Consider the following 18,816-nt stretch of genomic DNA (forward strand, 5'->3'; position numbering starts at 1 on the left):
ATAAAAAAATTACAGCACATCACATTTTCACATTTTATGAGCAGCTTCGACAACACAACTATAGACTATTAAAATATTTATCATGCTTATTCTTTTAAAACTATCACTATCTGTATCTGATTATTAAAAGTACTTTAGACATTGGTACTTCAGAGTATTTATAATGAAAATATTTTAACTGGAACTTCAAGTGGAGACACGGTAATAAAGAGATATTTAAGAAATACAGGTAACTAGAATAATTTTATCATAGGGGTGGGGTAAATTTATTTATAACCAATATCTATTGATATAAAAAATTACAGCCAGCTGAATTCTCACTTAGCCCCGTAGTCATGAAAGTGTGATCCACTGTATTGTGCCTGAATCAGCGATATCTGACATTAAAGTCAATGGCTAATATCACTGATTCGGACACTTTGATTACTCTGGGTCATAGTATCAACATATCTGACAGTGCAGCTATGCAATTACATTGAGGTTCTAAAATAATGATCATGATATCTCTTGGAAAATTAGCACACTATATATATGTGTATATATATATATATATATATATACAGCTTAACCCCGTTATAGCACGGTCCTCGGGGGCCACCCGCGACCTCCACGTTATAAACGGGGTTGCGGAAACAAAATGGTCGCCGAAAAAATATATATATATATATTTTTTTTTTTTTTTTTTGTGGTGGTACTGTGTCCGCCGGAGGGGGAAAGCTGAGAACTCTCCCAGCATTCCCAGACCCATTGGGGCAGCGGCAACAGCACACAGCACTTACTCGGCATCTGGCATCTCTTCTCCCTGTCTCTGCTTCCTACTTCTGCTTCCGTCTTGCGAGAGCAAGCTCCCTTAAAGAGACAGTGTGTCTGTGTGTTTGTGTGTGTGTGTATTTGACTGTGTGTGTGTGTGTCAGTGTCTCAGTGTGTGTGTGTTCAGTGTGCTGTGTGTGTTAAGTGTGCTGTGTGTGTGCAGTGTGCTGTGAGTGTGTGCAGTGTGCTGTGAGTGTGTGCAGTGTGCTGTGAGTGTATGCAGTATGCTGTGAGTGTATGAAGTGTGCTGTGAGTGTATGCAGTGTGCTGTGAGTGTGTGCAGTGTGCTGTGAGTATGCAGTGTGCTGTAATGTATGCAGTGTGCTGTGAGTGTGTGCTATGAGTGTATGCAGTGTACTGCGCAGTGTGCTGTGTGTGTGTGTGTGTGTGTGTGTGTGCAGTGTGCTGTGCGCAGTGTGCTGTGAGTGTGTGCAGTGTGCGGTGAGTGTATGCTGTGTGCTGTGAGTATATGCAGTGTGCTGTGAGTGTATGTAGTGTGCTGTGAGTGTGTAGTATGTAGTGTGCTTTGAGTGTGCAGTGTGCTGTGAGTGTGCAGTGTGCTGTGAGTGTGTGCAGTGTGCTGTGAGTGTGTGCAGTGTGCTGTGAGTGTGTGAAGTGTGCTGTGACTGTATGCAGTGTGCTGTGAGTGTGTGCAGTGTGCTGTGAGTATATGCAGTGTGCTGTGAATGTATGCAGTGTGCAGTGAGTGTGTGCAGTGCGTGTGCAAAAAAAGTTAAAAAAATGTAAATACAACTGTATGCTCATCTGCATGTCTTAGGCAGGTCTGCAACCCCGCCTTTCACCATTATCACCCAGCACACAGCACTTCCACTGCAGCAAGGGATTATGGGGAATGACATGCAAATGAGCACACAGTGCCACTTTTTGCTTCAAAAACTATTTTTAACATTTTAACCAGTTTACCAACCCCACACTGATGAGACCCATAAAGGTCGAAACAGCTGTCTGTGGGTGGATTTTCTGGGTATGCACCTTAACCCTGGCTGTGCTCTAAGCTGTGACCATGCAGCAAGCTTAAGCCTATAGGGAACCATGTTAAACATGTTTTTGAAGCAAAAAGTTGCACTGTGTGCTCATTTGCATGTCATTCCCCAGAATCCCTTGCTGCAGTGGAAGTGCTGTGTGCTGGGTGATAATGGTGAAAGGCGGGGTTGCAGACCTGCCTAAGACATGCAGATTAGCATACAGTTGTATTTATATATATTTATATATATATACAGTATATATATATATATATATATATATATATATATATATATATATATATATATATATATATATATATAGCTAATTTTCAGAGTTAACATGATAATTATTTTAAGAACCTCAATGTTACGGCATAGCTGCATGTATGTCTGTGTCTATATATATATATATATATATATATATATATATCAACTGCTAATATTCCTGTATATTCATTTGCATGTCTTAGACAGGTCTGCAACCCTGTCTTTCACCATTATCGCCCAGCACACAGCATTTCCACTGCAGCAAGGGATTCTGGGAAATGACATGCAAATGAGCACACAGTGCCACCTTTTATCTCAAGCTCACATTACATGAACAGCTCTTAGCCAATGCATGCTGCTTTAAACAGAGCTTTTAAGCAAGGACTTGGGAGATGCAAAGTCAGTAAACCCACTCACAGAATGTTTCCACCTTGATGGGTTTCATCAGTGTGAGGTTGATTGCTGGCATTTGCTCATTTGAGATTAAAGAGTAGGTAATCACCACATTTATTAAGGTTATGGTGGGTAAAAAAAGTGACAAAAACCCTCCACAGTATATCATATAGCAACTGTAAATATTCCTGTATATTCATTTGCATGTCTTAGACAGGTCTGAAGAAGCGTTCACAAGTGAAACGCACGCATCGGCCACACACCACTCATACACGCGGGACGCGGGAAGCCTTCACTTTGAATAGCAACAATTACTAACATTGGTCTTTTAGTTGCGAAGTTGCGAAGTCCCGGCGTTTTGCGTTTTTTCGATTTCCTGATCCTGTGAGCTATACCTAGCATTGCACGATCTCTCAGAATATAGGAACCTTTGAATTTCCCGCTATTCTAGTTAGGCATGTCCTCGAGCACATAAGCGCTGATATACTAACGATCAGCGCTGATATACTAACAATGCGCTACGAGTTATATTCCATACTGTATCCATGGTTTACCTTGCTCCCACATTACCTTGAAACACTTGCAATTCCTCTTACTTGGGGTGGTCTGTGTGGGATACCAATCCACACTGACCTAGCTCATTCACGGCATTTACCTCCTGCTGTTGATCTGCCCCATTAGCTGATTGAGCAAGCACCAGGGAAGCATCCGCGCTTTACCCCTTAGCCCAGTAGCATGATGAACTTCGCTAAATAATGTATTGCTATGATTGCATATTTTATCTGTCCTGAGAAGATATTTATTGGCTAATTGATGTGCCTGACTTCTGCCTTCATTGCCATATATATGGCTTACGGGAATAATGCGCTACGATCTGTGCTTTGATCATATGCCTGGCTTATATTGCTTTATTAATATTTTGTGAACAGTGTTCACTCCCTTGCCTGGGGTGGTCTATGTGGGATACCTATCCACATAGACCTAAACCTACGCACGGCACTTACCTCATGCTGTGGACTTGTCTGATCAGCTGTCTGTGTCAGTATAAGGGAATCATTAGCACTTTAACCCTCAGCCCAGTAGCTTATCCACATGATAAACTTCGCTACTGATGCTTGCTATGGTTGTTTAATTATCTGTACTGAGGATACCTTATTGGCTAATTGATCTGATTTGCCTGTTTCCTGTTCTCATTGCTATACATAGCATACAGGGTTATTTTTCCTCAAGTGCTCAATGTGTTACCTTCCACGGAGCTAACAGCTGCTATTGTCGGGTGCTACGGGGGTTAATCTTACTTACCCCACTCGTCCATTTAGGGGCCTCTCTGTGGCTAGTGTTTCCATCACACAGGTAACCACATATTCATATATACCACTCGTATTGCGCAGGTGTTGCCTAGTTATACCACCCATACCACTCAATGTGTCTGCATCTACTGTTCACATAAGTGGCTGTACACTTTCTGCTATAAGCACAGTGTAGGTGGGTCTGCATAGAACGACTATATCCTTACGCCTTGATATTTGCACACCCACAATTTGTGTACTACCTTATTTATAGGTTGATCCATGGCAACTAGCCGATACACGTGATACCAGTACATTAGGCTGCATGAGACAGTATTAGAATAGCGGTCTTACATTGGTCCTATTACTAAATTAATAGTAGGCTGTTTACTTACAGCACGGGATCCTGAATATCTATCAAGGATCCCCCATATGTTCCATCTACGTAGCTGTCACAGCTATGTTATGTAGATTCACAGTCACGTGCTGTTTGATCTGCCCTTTATTTTAAACCCCATTATTTTATTCATTGTTTGATAATAAAGTATTTTAACATTATCATTATACATTAGCAGCAATTGAGTGCTTATATACTAGGTCTCCCTTTTCTCTTGTATACTATATATATATATATATATATACAGTATATATATATATATATATATATATATATATATATATATATATATATATATATATGTATATATATATATGTGTGTATATATATATATATATATATATATATATATATATATATATATATATATATATATATATATATATATATATATATAGACTATAACTAGAAAATGTTACCACACCAAAATAAAAAAATACATTTTCTTTAGTCACAAATATAATCTGATGAGATTAAAGATGTCAGAATATCTATTCATTTAACATTGTCACTTAAGAGTATTGATAATGAATATACTTTACCAAACTGCTTGGGTCGAGTCACTGTTAGAAAAAGAGATATTGAATAAATGTAACAAGAGTAATGTATGGGGGTGAATATATAGTACGAGAAATAACTATTGATTTAAAAATTATAATCACATGTCCACGTTGTATCAACATTTTGGACAACACAACAAGACAATTACACTGAAGCATTAAAATAATGATCATGCTTATTCTTTGATACTGTAACTAGTTTTATCTGCATTTCAGAATTAAAATGTTTCATTAACCTATTTTACATAATCAATGGAAAGAATAGCATTACTTAAAAAAACACTAATGAAACGAATTTACCAATTTCAAATGATCCTTTCATATATCATTACATAAAATTATTAATTTTGGTATTCTTATTTTTATTATCATTATTATTGTTACTATAGGGTATTCATAATGAAAATAGTTTTCCTGGAACTTCAGGGGAAACCATTGTAATAAAGAGATGTTTAAGAAATAAAGACGAGTAGCATCATTTTCAATACATGGCAGTGGGGAAGTTAATTAAAACCAATAACTATTGCTATAACATTTTTTACAGACAATTGAATCCTAATGGGAGTTGTTTCTCACACTGAGTGCAGGCAAAAATATTCTGATTCAAGATATTCTTACTGTTCACATGTAGACAAGTGTATTTCTTTACACTCAAATATAATCTGACCTATTTAAGGATTATCAATGATCCTTTTATATGTTATATTTGTTACTTGAGAGTATTGATAATGAAAATATTATACCTGTAACGAGCTGTGTAGTCACTGTAACAAAAAGAGATACAGTACTTGAGAAATATAACTACAACGATTTAATTTTAGGAATGGGATACATTTAAAAGAACAAATAACCATTGATTTTAAAAATTGCAGATCTTTGAATTTGTAGCTACTGTACAGTAGTATCAACATCATGGATAGCTCAACTAAGCAGTTACAATGCTGTAATATAATCAAGCCTAAGGCTGAGTCCATGGTAATTGCAGCCGTGCGAAGCCACGCTGAGTTTGAGGGAAAGCAGGTGCTTTCCTTGGCCTTAGTTCGAGTGCCGTCCGGGGGCGTGTCGGAGGGCGGGCCAGTTTCATCACGAAGCGCCAAAACTAAAAAAAATTTAAGTGGTACGCCTCCGCACGCCTGCGGAAGCTTGCACGAGCCCCTTCTAAATCCGCTCTCATTGCAGCTGCAGGGGCTTACTGACAAGCGTCAGCTTGCCTCAGCATGGGTCAGCGCCTAAGCGCTGACCATGGACTCAGCCTAAAACAGGCTTTATGGTACTAGTTTCTGTCATAGTCAAAAATACTACAATTTATCCAGCCTCCCAATTACGCTGCCTATGGCCTCGATTATACCGAGCTACAGGGCGGCAGCACTATTCTGTGACGTCACCCTGTGCTGCCGCCGAGTAGCATCTTGATTATACCGGGGAGACAGGAGAGAAGAGTAGAAGAGGAAGCTTGGAGACATGGCGGTGGCGTGGCCGTGAGTGGTTTGCCCTCATTGGCTGAACCACTCATGTGACGCGACCGTCACCTGCCCAAAACAAAACCCTCTGTCTTCTCTCCAGTCTGCCGCCCTACAGCTCCACGTCGCTGATGGTATGGTCAGCTACATTGGATTTCAGCAGTTTGTTTTTGCGCCACGAGGCGTAGCACAAGACTGGCGTTTTTTGGTATAATCACGGCCTAAGTGTAATATTTGACCCCTGCCTTTCCTTTACCTCTTTAATTCCTGCTCTGGCTAAATCTTGTTGGTTAATCTCTACAACATTCCCAGAATACGACCTTCACCTTGTCCCTCTGCAATAAAACTTTTATGCATGCCTTCAATATCGTATGACTTGACAATTGCAACATTTTAGTTTCTGGCCTTCTAACTCTAACTAAAATCTATTAAAATGCTGCTTATAGATATCTCTCTTTTTCTCCTAGAGCTGTTTCGGCCTTTTTCCTTTTTATATCCCTCCAATGACACCCCAGTAAAACTCTGAATGAACTATAACATTACCATTGAAAGCTCTACATTCTTCTAACCCCTCTTACATCTCAGCTCTAATCTCCCGTTATACCTCTTCTTCTACTTTATGCTCTACTGAAGTGGGTTCCTCTCTGCTCCATTTGTCCTTAAAGCACTCTCACATTTGAAATCTCTCCTACTTTTGGGCCCCAACCTGTTCACCTCCCTCCCCTCCTGCATTCGCCAATCCTGATCTTCAAGCCTGTCCTAAAATCTTACCTCTTCAGCAAAGTATATGGTTAGTTTGGGCTTCTGACTATTCCTATAACTCCTTATGTACTTACTTCTGCTTTCAAATATACTGCACTTGCTATAATAGTATACGGTACGCCTCCTCTTAATCAATTTAGATTGTAAACTCTGAAGGGAAATGATTCCCTAATTCCCATTATTACCTCCGCTTAATGCACTAGTGACACTTGGTATATTATCTCCCTCTACAGTCTGCCTAATTCTATAAAGTGTTGCATACTTTTTTAGTAATAAATAACAAAAAATATACATATATACTTAAAATGTACTTAAAATAATAATCATGCTAATCATTTGAAAAGTATCAATATCTGTATCTAAAGATTAAAAAGCTATGGATTAGGAATTTTTACATACTTGGTGCAACAAAAAAAAGTTTTTTTCAAAAAACATAAAACGAGTCAAACAATTTCAGATGTTTATTTCACATATATCTCAATGATATTATTAGTATTGTTATTATAACTATGATTATTATTATTATCATTATAATTATTATTGTTACTTTATGGTACCAAAATGTACCTGGTACTTCAGTTGGAGTCACTGCAATAAAGAGATATTTAAAATAAATATTATAAACTAGAATAATTTATCATAGGGATGGGGGATATCGATTCAATTTGTTTTACAGATAATCGAATTTTAACATTGCACTAACATCTTCGACAACTCAGCAGTTACACTGAAGCATTAAAATAATGATTATGTTTATTCTTTGATATCTACAATGAAATTCATTAGAATATTTTACATAATCGGTGCAAAATATTGCATTTTTTTCAAAAACAAAATCTGTTGAATTTACCAATTTATGTTTATACCTTCAAAGCTCAATAAATATAATAATTGTTTTTTGGTATATTTATGTTTTTTATTGTTATTGAAAGGTATTAATAATACAAATATTTTACCTAAAATTACAGGTGAATTCCCTGTAGTAAAAAGATAGTTAAGAAATACAGATGACTAGAATCATTTTATCATACAGGTGGGGTGAAGTTATTATAACTAAAACCTATTGATATGAAAAAAAGTCATCCAATTGTATTGTCACATTGTATCAACATAGTTGCCAGTACAGCTAGGAGTTATGCTGAGGTTCTTAAACAAAATGATCAGGTTAACTCTTTGAAAATTATCACCATATAAATGGGAATAGGAAATAAATAGCTAGGAAAACTTCCAGCATCAGTAGATATAATCTGATGAGTTTAAAAATTCTTTAGGGTATCCTTTCATATAATAATAATGTTACTTGAGAGTATTGATAATGAATATATTTTGCCATTAACTTCTGGGGGAGTCGCTGTCATATAGAATAGAATTGTAATCAATGTACCTAGAATAATATAATTTTATGGATGAGGTGAATAGAATACAATAAATAAGTATTGTTTTATACCCAATCACATTTTCACGTTGTATAAACATTTTGAACACAAACAAAAAAGCAATTACACTGATGTTTTAAAGTTAACAAATTTCATGAATCATTTTGATGCACCTCTACATATAACTATTAGTTTTGGTATTATTATTATTCCTTGAGTTTATTTATAATGAAAATATTTTACCTGAACCTTCCGGGGTAGTGCCTGTAATAAAGATATTAAAACATTTTAGACGACAAAAACAATTCAAATTTAGGTTGTAGGCAAATTTATTCTAAACACTATCTATATATTTTTCAAATTGCATCCAATCTGTGGATATTTTTGGTAAAAATCTTTGTTAAATGTATACTAGTAAGTGCAGCCAAGAAATGAGAGAACACAAAGAGCCTTCCTACTGATGCACTTTTACTTTACAGAAGTTAAACTTGAATACCCATAATTTTTCATGTTGCTCTTCTTGGATCATCTCACTAGTCCTCCTGCCTCCTTCCATCAATGCTTATTTTTCAAAGCCCTCTCATATCTCCTCATACAAATCCCCATGTCTTTCATACATAGTTACATAGTAGATTGTAACTGCCCTTACTGTAAAGAACCCTTTCCTTTGTTGCTGGTGAAATCTCCTTCCCTCCAACCATAAGGGATGACCCTTAGTCCTTTGTACTGTCCTTGGGATGAATAGTTCTTTTGAAAGTACCTTGTACTGTCCCAGATATATTTGTATATAGTTATCATATCCCCTGTTAGATACCTGTTTTCTAATGTAAATAAATCTAATTTAGCTAGCCTCTCCTCATAAATTAGATTGTACATCCTTTTTATTAATTTGGTGCCTCTTCTCTGTACTCTGTCTAGTTCCATAATGTATTTTCTAAGGAGTGGTGCCCAAAATTATACTCCATATTCAGGTTTGGTCTTACTAATGTTTTATACATTGGCATAATTATGTTTACTTCCCTTCCATCCATTACCCGTTTAATGCAAGATAAGTTCTTGTTTGCATTTGCAGCTATTGCTTGACTTTGGGCACTATTGCTAAGCCTGCTGTCTACAAGCCCCCCTAAATCCTTCTCCATCAAGGATTCCTCCAATTTATCCCCAATTAATTTGTAAGTCACCTGTTTATTCTTGCTTCCCAAATGCATATGGAGAACAAAAGCGCACTAGCAAAAACGGAGCAGGAAGGACCCAAAAACAAAAATGAATTAAAAGGGCACTTGAAAAAGAACGCTGTGATGTTCGAAACGCGTTGGATGGGTCTTTTGTCACATTAAAGTGCCCTTTTAATTCATTTTTGTTTTTGGGTCCTTCCTGCTCCGTTTTTGCTAGTGCGCTTTTGTTCTCCATATTTCCTGTTACACTGCATATCTGAAGCTGCACAGCCTGCCTACCACTACCAGGATATGAGTATTGCTGATATCCAGGGGAACCTGACGATGAGACTGAGGGTGAGTGGGCTTGTACCATCTACCACCTGTCTTCAGGAGGATAGTACCCATACAATTGCACATTAAGTACTATTTCATACTCATTGATACCCTGGTCTAGTGGTTTGGCTTACTTTAGTTCATTACACCTGCATTGGAGCGCTTTAGCCTATTTTTCTATATTCCCAAATGCATAACCTTAGATGTAACTGTACTAAACCTCATCTGCCATTTACCTGACCAAGTTTTTAGTCTCTCCAAGTCCTTCTGGAGAGAAATTAGATCCTGCTCTGATTCTACTACCTTACTCAATTTAGTATCATCAGCAAAGATGGAGACTTTGCTCTCGATGCCAACCTCAAAGTGTTTAATAAATATGTTTAGAAGTAGGGTTCCTAGAATCATTTCCTGAGGTACTCCACTCACGACCTTAGCCTAACCTGCAAAAGCATAATTTATGACAACCCTCTGTTGTCTTTCCTTCAATCAGTTTTCAATCCAGGTGCATATATTTTTTACTGAGACAATTTGCTTTATTTTGTACACCAACCTCTTGTGTGGAACCGTATCAAAATCCTTTGCAAAATCTAAGTAGACCACATCAACTGCATTACCCTGGTCTAAATTCCTACTTACCTCCTCAAAGAAACAAATAAGGTTAGTTTGGCATGATCTATCCTTCATAAATGTAAGGATTCGGGGGTCACGGCAGTCGCAGCTTGACCACCCCTTACCTCCTACGGCTCCCGCTGTGTGGGACGTCCTTGCCACCGGTCCCACCAGGTTTCCATGGATCTGGGGCTTCCCCATCATCCCCAATGGGCCACCGCTGCCCCGCATCACCCTGCACCCAGGCAGCTGCCATTTGTCCTGGGCGCTCGCTCTACGACATTACAGAGCGCACGCCAGGCGAAGATAATTTATTCACTGCACTAGCAGTGAAACCACGCCCCCAACTTTCCCACAGGCTGCTACTCAACCCTAAAGCTCCCCACCTGGCTGCCTGTCATAGGAACCAATCCATCACAGCTCCTCGTGTTCCTCCAGGACTGCCCCGCAGTATTCCACTGGTCGTAAGAAAGTGGCATATGTGTACAGCCTACTCACAGGGAATGCGCTGGCATGGGGCACCCCGATTTGGGAACTACGTCCCGAAATCACCCTCGATAACGCGGCCGTTAGACGAGACTTTCGACAGGTCTTCGATACCCCCGCACGCCAAGAAACTGCCTCTGACTCTTTGCTTGAGCTTTCTCAGGGACATCGTTCCTTGGCCCAGTACGCCTTGGAGTTCCGGACCATAGCAGCTGAGACACGATGGGACCAGGAGGCTTTAGTCTCAGTCTTCTGGCAGGGCTTAATGGGTTCTGTGAAGGACAAGCTCGCCTCTCAACCCAGCCCAAGGCTTCTGGAGGAACTCATCTCCCAAGCCAATCGAGTGGATCAGCGCCTTCAGGTACGCCGGCGCTCAGCGCCAGCATCCCCGATTTATGCCCTTCCGTGCTCCTTTTCCCAGATTCTCTTCAACCACAGGACCCGCCGTCTCCCCGCTGCCTGCTCTGGAAGCTCCGGAGCCGATGCAACTCGGAGTCCAACATCCCCGGGCACCGATACAACACTTTCGCCGAGCCGGTGGGTTATGTTACTACTGCGGATTTTCCGAGCATCTGGTTCGTGAATGCTCACTGTGTCCGGGAAATGACCAAGCCCAGTGAGTATGAAGGGGCTCTCCCTGGGTGCCAACTTCCCTTGTCCCCTTCCCAAAAGTGAACTTCCCAAGAAGTTGACCATTCCTGTCTCCCTCTCTGGTCCAACCTTCCGCATTTCCACTGCTGCATTTATCGATTCCGGCACGGGAGGAAATTTCGTTGACCAGACCTTCTCTGAACAGAACCAGATCCCACTCATTAGGAAGAAATCTCCCGTAGCCTTGGTAGGGATCGACGGTCATCCACTCACCCTCGCTTACATCCCTTGGCAACCTGCCCTCTCTCTCTTTCCTTCTTCCCACAAGGAGACCCTGACCTTGGATGTTATCTATGCTCCTGGAACACCGGTCACCCTTGGCTTACCTTGGTTGCAGCAGCACAATCCGCATATCAATTGGACCTCTCAAGATCCCATAGTCTGGAGTTCAAGGTCAGAGGAGTAATCCACACCAGCTGTACCTTCGCCTCAATTGCTGGCTAATACATCCAATCCCAAGGGAGACTTACCCGCCCCGTACGCTGATTTTTTGGATGTATTCAGCAAGACTCAATCAGAGCTACTACCCCCTCACAGATCGTATGATTGTCCGATTGACTTGGTACCTGGATACACCTTGCCCAAATCCAAATCCTACCCCCTTTCTCTACCGGAGACGGAAGCCATGGATGAATATATTCGCGAGAACTTGAAGCGGGGCTTCATATGGCATTCCACTTTGCCCGCTGGGGCTGGATTCTTCTTCGTTAAGAAGAAGGACGGTACTCTCAGACCGTGTATTGACTATAGGGGACTGAACCGCATCACGGTGAAAAAACGTTACCTACTTCCACTCATCTCTGAACTCTTCGACAGACTTCAAGGTGCTAACCTGTTTACCAAGCTAGACCTCCGCGGGGCATATAATCTCATTCGCATCCGGAAAGGTGACGAATGGAAGACCGCCTTCAACACCCGTAGCGGCCACTACGAATATCTCGTGATGCCCTTCGGCCTATGCAATGCTCCGGCAGTCTTCCAGGACTTTATCAATGACATTTTTCGGATGTCCTTAACCTTTTTGTTATTGTTTATCTGGACGACATTCTCATTTTTTCTAAGAATCTACAGGATCATATTTCCCATACGAAGTTCGTACTCTCCCGTCTCCGAGAGAACCGCTTGTTTGCCAAGATGGAGAAGTGTCTTTTTCACCAATCTTCCACCTCTTTTCTTGGGTATATTATTTCCAACAAGGGATTTGCCATGGACCCAGAGAAACTTAAAGCCGTAGTGGACTTGCCACAACCCGATTCCCTTAAATCCATTCAGCGGTTTCTAGGGTTTTCCAACTATTACCAGAAATGTATTCGCTATTTTTCCACCATCATCGCTCCGATCACAGCACTAACCCAAAAAGGAGCCGATCCTTCGGCCTGGTCACCTAAGGCAGTCACGGCTTTCAAAACTTTGAAACAAGCGTTTGTCTCTGCTCCCATCCTCTGACACCCGGACACCAATTTTCCTTTAATCCTGGAGGTAGACGCCTCTCACAGCGGGGCCGGCGCAGTCCTATCCCAGAGATTTTCTCCCCAGGAGAAACTCCACCTTTGTGGGTTTTTCTCTAAGAAGTTTTCTCCAGCTGAGAGGAACTATCACGTGGGTAATAGGGAACTTTTGGCCTTCAAATTAGCTCTTCAGGAATGGAGGCATCTTCTGGAGGGGTCTAAATCTTTTGTATATCGAGAGCACCCACCGCTTGGGCTCCTGCCAAGTCCGCTGGTCGTTATATTTTCCTAGGTTTAATTTTATTTTGTCATACAATCCCGGCACCAAGAATGTCAAGAACATCAAGGCGGATGCCCTCTCCAGACAGTATTCTTCTGAAGAGAGACCGGAGAAAACTACCAAGTCCATCCTTCCCAAGCAAAAGATCCTCGCGGTCACTGCTTTCAAGAATCTGGAAAAGAACATCAAGTCTCAAGAACACCTTCCTAGTGATCTCGAAGTTCCGAAGGATACTTTGTATGTAGACTCCAAATTTATTCCTGAGATTCTGGATTGGGGGCACGCTTCCCGTTCAGCACGACATCCGGGATTCAAAAAAACTCTGGACCTTCTGGTGGCCCAATATGGCCAAAACCATCCTTGAATTTACTCGGGCCTGTCCGGTATGTGCATGCAATAAGATACCTTGTGAAAAACCCCATGGTCTTCTTATGCCGTTACCCATTCCGGAGCGCCCCTGGTCCCACATATCCATGGACTTTATTGTCGAATTGCATAGGTCGAATGGCATGAACACCATTCTAGTAGTGGTGGATCATTTTTCCAAGATGGCACATTTCGTTCCTCTCAAAGGTTTACCCTCCTCACCCGCCCTAGCCGATATTTTCTCCAGTAGAAATTTTCCGGATCCATGGCATTCCCACATCTATCATTTCGGACAGAGGTTCTCAATTTGTTTCCAGATTCTGGAGGACCTTCACCAGAAGACTAGGCATTTCTTCTTATTTTTCTTCAGAATATCACCCTCAATCTAATGGGCAGATTTAGAGGGTTAATCAATCTCTCGAGAAGTACTTGAGGTGTTTCGTCTCTGATTCGCAGGACGACTGGTCGGGATTACTTCCCTGGGCTGAGTATGTCTTTAATTCCTCAAGGAATGAATCTACTCGTGAGACGCCGTTCTTTATTAATTACGGATTCCATCCGGCTCGCCTGCCCATTTCCAATATCTCCTCTGGAGTACCAGCCGTGGATGAACGCATCACTCTATTACAGGACTCTTGGTCCAGGATACAAATCGGCACTTCAGAAGTCCTCCCAGACTTCGAAACTCCAGGCTGACCGTCGTCGCCGATCTACACCCAGTTACAAGCCAGGGGATAAGGTTTGGTTGTCTACAAGAAATATCCACCTCAAAACCCCGTCCCCTTAAATTGGCACCTAGGTTTCTGGGCCCATTTCCTATCATGGAGTAGGTAAACCCGGTGGCCTTCCGTCTTCAATTACCTCAAAGCATAAGAATTCCTAATGTTTTTCACACATCTCTTCTTAAACCATTCATCTCCAGTCCCCTCTTTCCGGACCACACTCTTAAACCAGATCCAGCGATCATACAGGGCAACGAAGAGTACGAGGTCCAAGCTATAATAGATTCCCGTATCTCGAGGGGTAAGGTCCAATTCTTGGTCCATTGGAGGGGCTTTGGACCCGAAGAAAGGTCTAGGGTACCTCTTAAAGACATTCACGCACCAGGATTCTCAAACGCTTCCGTAAGAAGTTCCCATCCAAACCATGGGAGGATCGTCCTGAGGCCGACCCTGAAGGGGGGGGGTACGGTAAGGATTCGGGGGTCAAGGCAGTCGCAGCGTGACCCCCCTTACCTTTTAAGGCTCCCGCAGCGTGGGACGTCCTCGCCGCCAGTCCCACCAGGTTCCCATGGATCTGGGGCTTCCCCGTCATCCCCGACGGGCCACCGATGCCCCGCAGGCACCCCACACCCAGACGGCTGCCATTTGTCCTGGGCACACGCTCTCCGACATTACAGAGCGCGCGCCAGGCGAAGATAATTTATTCACTGCACTAGTAGTGAAACCACAGCCCCAACTTTCACACAGGCTGCTACTCAACCCTAAAGCTCCCCACCTGGCTGCCTGTCACAGCTCCTCGTGTTCCTCCAGGACTGCCGCCGTCCCCATTGGTCAGCCACAGTATATAATACCTCTCTCACATTGCTCGACATAGTCTCTGCTTACGGATGTCTATTCTGGCTCTCCCTTTGCTCTTCGTTTATTCAGGTTGTGACCCGGCTTGGCGGACGTTCCTCTCTGGCTCTGGACTCCCACTTGACCTTGCAGCTTCTCTCATCCCTCGACCACAGCTTGAACCTCGACCTCCCGGATCTCTCTCTCCCTGACCTTGGCTAACGGCAACGACTTCGTCTCTTCTGTACCGGTACCGGCAAGTATTGCTACACCTATTCACACCTGGCCTGGCAACGTTCAAACACCACACTCCGGACACGCTCCTTCTGCTGCGGTGCATGCACATATAAGTCCCCACCTCAGTATAAGGGACGAGTCTGGTCTGCGGGCAGCACCGGCGTAACAATAAATCCATGCTGACTATTACTAATAATTTTGTTCTCCATTAGGTATTCCTGAATATTATCCCATATTAAACCTTCAAGTAGCTTCCCCACTATTGAAGTCTGGTTTACAGGTTTGTAATTCCCTGGTAGTGATCTAGCTCCCTTTTTAAATATAGGCACCACATCTGCTTTATGCCAATCTTGTGGTACTAAACCTGTGGAAATTGAGTCCTTGAATATTAAATGTAAAAGTTTGGCTGTTACTTAACTTCACTCCTTGAGAACTCTTGGATGTATGCCATTGGGGCCAAGAGACTTATTTACTTAAATTTTTTCAATCTTTCCTTATATTGTTCCTGCTAATTTCGTTCACACACATTATTTTCCCCTAATGTCTTCCCCTCATTCAATCCTATTTTCTCATAAATCTTCATCCTTCTCTATCGAGATGGTGTGATAACTCCTCACTCATATCTTAATCCACCAAAGCCGTTCTAATAGTGTAATTTATGCAAAGATACATTTCATAATTTAAACTATAGCCATATGTTAATCTAAATAATGGGAGAAAGTTGTTTCTCACACAGAGTGCAGGCAAACATATTCTGATTCAAGATATTCTTACTGTTCACATTATAGACAAGTGTATTTCTTTACACTCAAATATAATCTGACGTGTTTAAAGTTTTCCAATTATTCTTGTATATGTTATTGTTAGATGAGAGAATTGATAATGAAAATATTATACCTGTAACTCCTGGTGTAGTCGCTGTAACAAAAAGAGATACTTCAGAAATATAACTACAATAATGTAATCTTAGGGATGGGATGCGTTTAAAAGAACAAATAACTATTGATGAATTTTTGCAGATAATTGAATTTGTACATAGCAACTACATCATGGATAGAGATCAGCAGGATGGAGGAACATTTCAGTGACGAGACAGAGGGAAACAGGTGATGATAAATAATAGATAAGGGCAGGAAGGACTGAGGAAACGTATAGTAAAAATAATGTTATGTAAAACTATGGTATTGTGTGTATATATATATATATATATATATATATATACATTTATATATATATATATATATATATATATATATATATATATATATCAAATGGAAATTTAACTGTATGCTCATTTGCATGTCTTAGGCAGGTCTGCAACCCCGCCTATCACCATTATCACACAGCACACAGCACTTCCACTGCAGCAAGGGATTCTGGGAAATGACATGCAAATGAGCACACAGTGCCACTTTTTGCTTCAAAACCATTTTAAACATGGTTACCTATAGGCTTAAGCTTGCTGCATGGTCACAGCTTTAAGCACAGCCAGGGCTAAGATGCATAGCCAGTAAACCAACCCACAGACAGTTGTTTCGACCTTAATGGGTCTCATCCCTATAGGGAACCATGTTTAAAATGGTTTTGAAGCAAAAAGTGGCACGGTGTGCTCATTTGCATGTCATTTCCCAGAATCCCTTGCTGCAGTGGAAGTGCTGTGTGATGTGTGATGTGTGATAATGGTGAAAGGCGGGGTTGCAGAAAAAGAAAAAAGAAAAGTGTCCCACTAAAAGCACTCAAGCAAAGTAATAATATATTTGTTTATTCAAAAAGACTTGGATTACACGACAATAACAAATTAAAACAGTCCCCAGGGAATCCCTACAGCTGAAGAGGGTATCTAAATATTGAAAACCAAAGCCACAATATTGCTAAACAAGAAAAAATAGTATAATCCTGCCGCATAAATATAGAGACCGGTCGGTCAAAATATATAAGTGAGAAGCTGTATGCTAGGACCTAAATGGCTACTATCTATAATGAATGCCAATACAATACCACCTCAGTCACCAACAAAAAGGATAATATACTGTAATACAAAAAATGACGACTGATGAATGTAAATGCACAATGTATATACTTGCAAGTCACCAAACAGTCTCTGTACATGAAGTCCTGATTGAAAGGTCCTGGGTAGGCATAGATTGAAAAAGATCATAAAATGAATTTGCAGCACAGGTCCATAGCATTATGAAGGGATGCCTGGGGAGTGCAGACAGTGCAGACAAACACAACCCAGACACATGTTTCGCTCCCTTTGCTTCTTCCGGGGGCTCCCTTAACACTTCTATGGACCTGTGCTGCAAATTCATTTTATGATCTTTTTCAATCTATGCCTACCCAGGACCTTTCAATCCGGACTTCATGTAAATGACTGTTTGGTGACTTGCAAGTATTTTCATTGTGCATTTACATTCATCAGTCATCATTTTTTGTATTATATTATCCTTTTTGTTGGTGACTGAGGTGGTATTGTATATATACAGTATGAGAGAACTACAAGAAATAAGCCTGCAACTAACTGGAAAAAATGACTCAAAATTGCTTAAATCAAAATCTAGATATTATATAATGCTGACAAAAAAGTTTTAAAATTATGTAATATAAATGACAGCCTAATGACGGTGCTGGGGACAAATACAGTATAAATGAATACCAAAGAAAAAGAAAAAAGAAAAGTGTCCCACTAAAAGCACTCAAGCAAAGTAATAATAAATTTGTTTATTCAAAAAGACATGGATTACACGACAATAACAAATTAAAACAGTCCCAAGGGAATCCCTACAGCTGAAGAGGGTATCTGAATATTGAAAACCAAAGCCACGATATTGCTAAACAAGAAAAAATAGTATAATCCTGCTGCATAAATATAGAGACCGGCCGGTCAAAATATATAAGTGAGAAGCTGTATGCTATATATATATATAAAACTACAGAAAGAAATAGAGGGTCAAAAAATGGAGCACTCAAAAAGTTTGTAATGAAAAATACGGCCGTCGGAGCGGAGCTGCGTCATACTCTCACTACCCTCAGACCCGTGTGTGCCTTGTCCAGCGTCATGTCGGCGTTTAACCTCATTTTACCATCCAACTGATGCTGGGGCGTTCGATGCTGATCTTTTTCCAATACTCTACTGTTTGGAACGTTGGCGGTCTGTATTGATTGCACATTGTGCTTTATTTGGACTTCCTTCCTACCTTGCCTACTACATGCTTGTAGTGCATTATGAGTATCAGGACACTAACATTCATCTCAGCATCTCACAGGGTCTTTTCCATTTACCTATGTGGCTTTCTTTATGTTATTTAACAGTATTCTTTTCTTAGCCATTTAGTTGTTCTGCTGTTTTTTTGCACATTTCCCCCAGTTAGTATTTATTCTTTACCTGCCATT

General features: G+C 40.9%; 1 protein-coding gene across 1 annotated transcript in view; it reads right to left on the reverse strand.

Moving 5' to 3' along the window:
- MUC19 (mucin 19, oligomeric) overlaps positions 1-18,816 on the reverse strand; it is a 203,173-nt gene that overhangs the window by 44,449 nt on the left and 139,908 nt on the right. Inside the window, exons 101-105 of the mRNA XM_075599071.1 lie at positions 16,321-16,341; positions 8,544-8,564; positions 7,492-7,512; positions 5,446-5,466; positions 4,685-4,705 (exon numbers count right to left, since the gene is read on the reverse strand). Of these exons, the coding sequence (XP_075455186.1) occupies positions 4,685-4,705; positions 5,446-5,466; positions 7,492-7,512; positions 8,544-8,564; positions 16,321-16,341 (105 nt within the window). The remainder of the gene's footprint in view (positions 1-4,684; positions 4,706-5,445; positions 5,467-7,491; positions 7,513-8,543; positions 8,565-16,320; positions 16,342-18,816) is intronic.

Source organism: Ascaphus truei, chromosome 5 (assembly GCF_040206685.1).
Source record: "Ascaphus truei isolate aAscTru1 chromosome 5, aAscTru1.hap1, whole genome shotgun sequence".
NCBI classification, from domain to species: domain Eukaryota; kingdom Metazoa; phylum Chordata; class Amphibia; order Anura; family Ascaphidae; genus Ascaphus; species Ascaphus truei.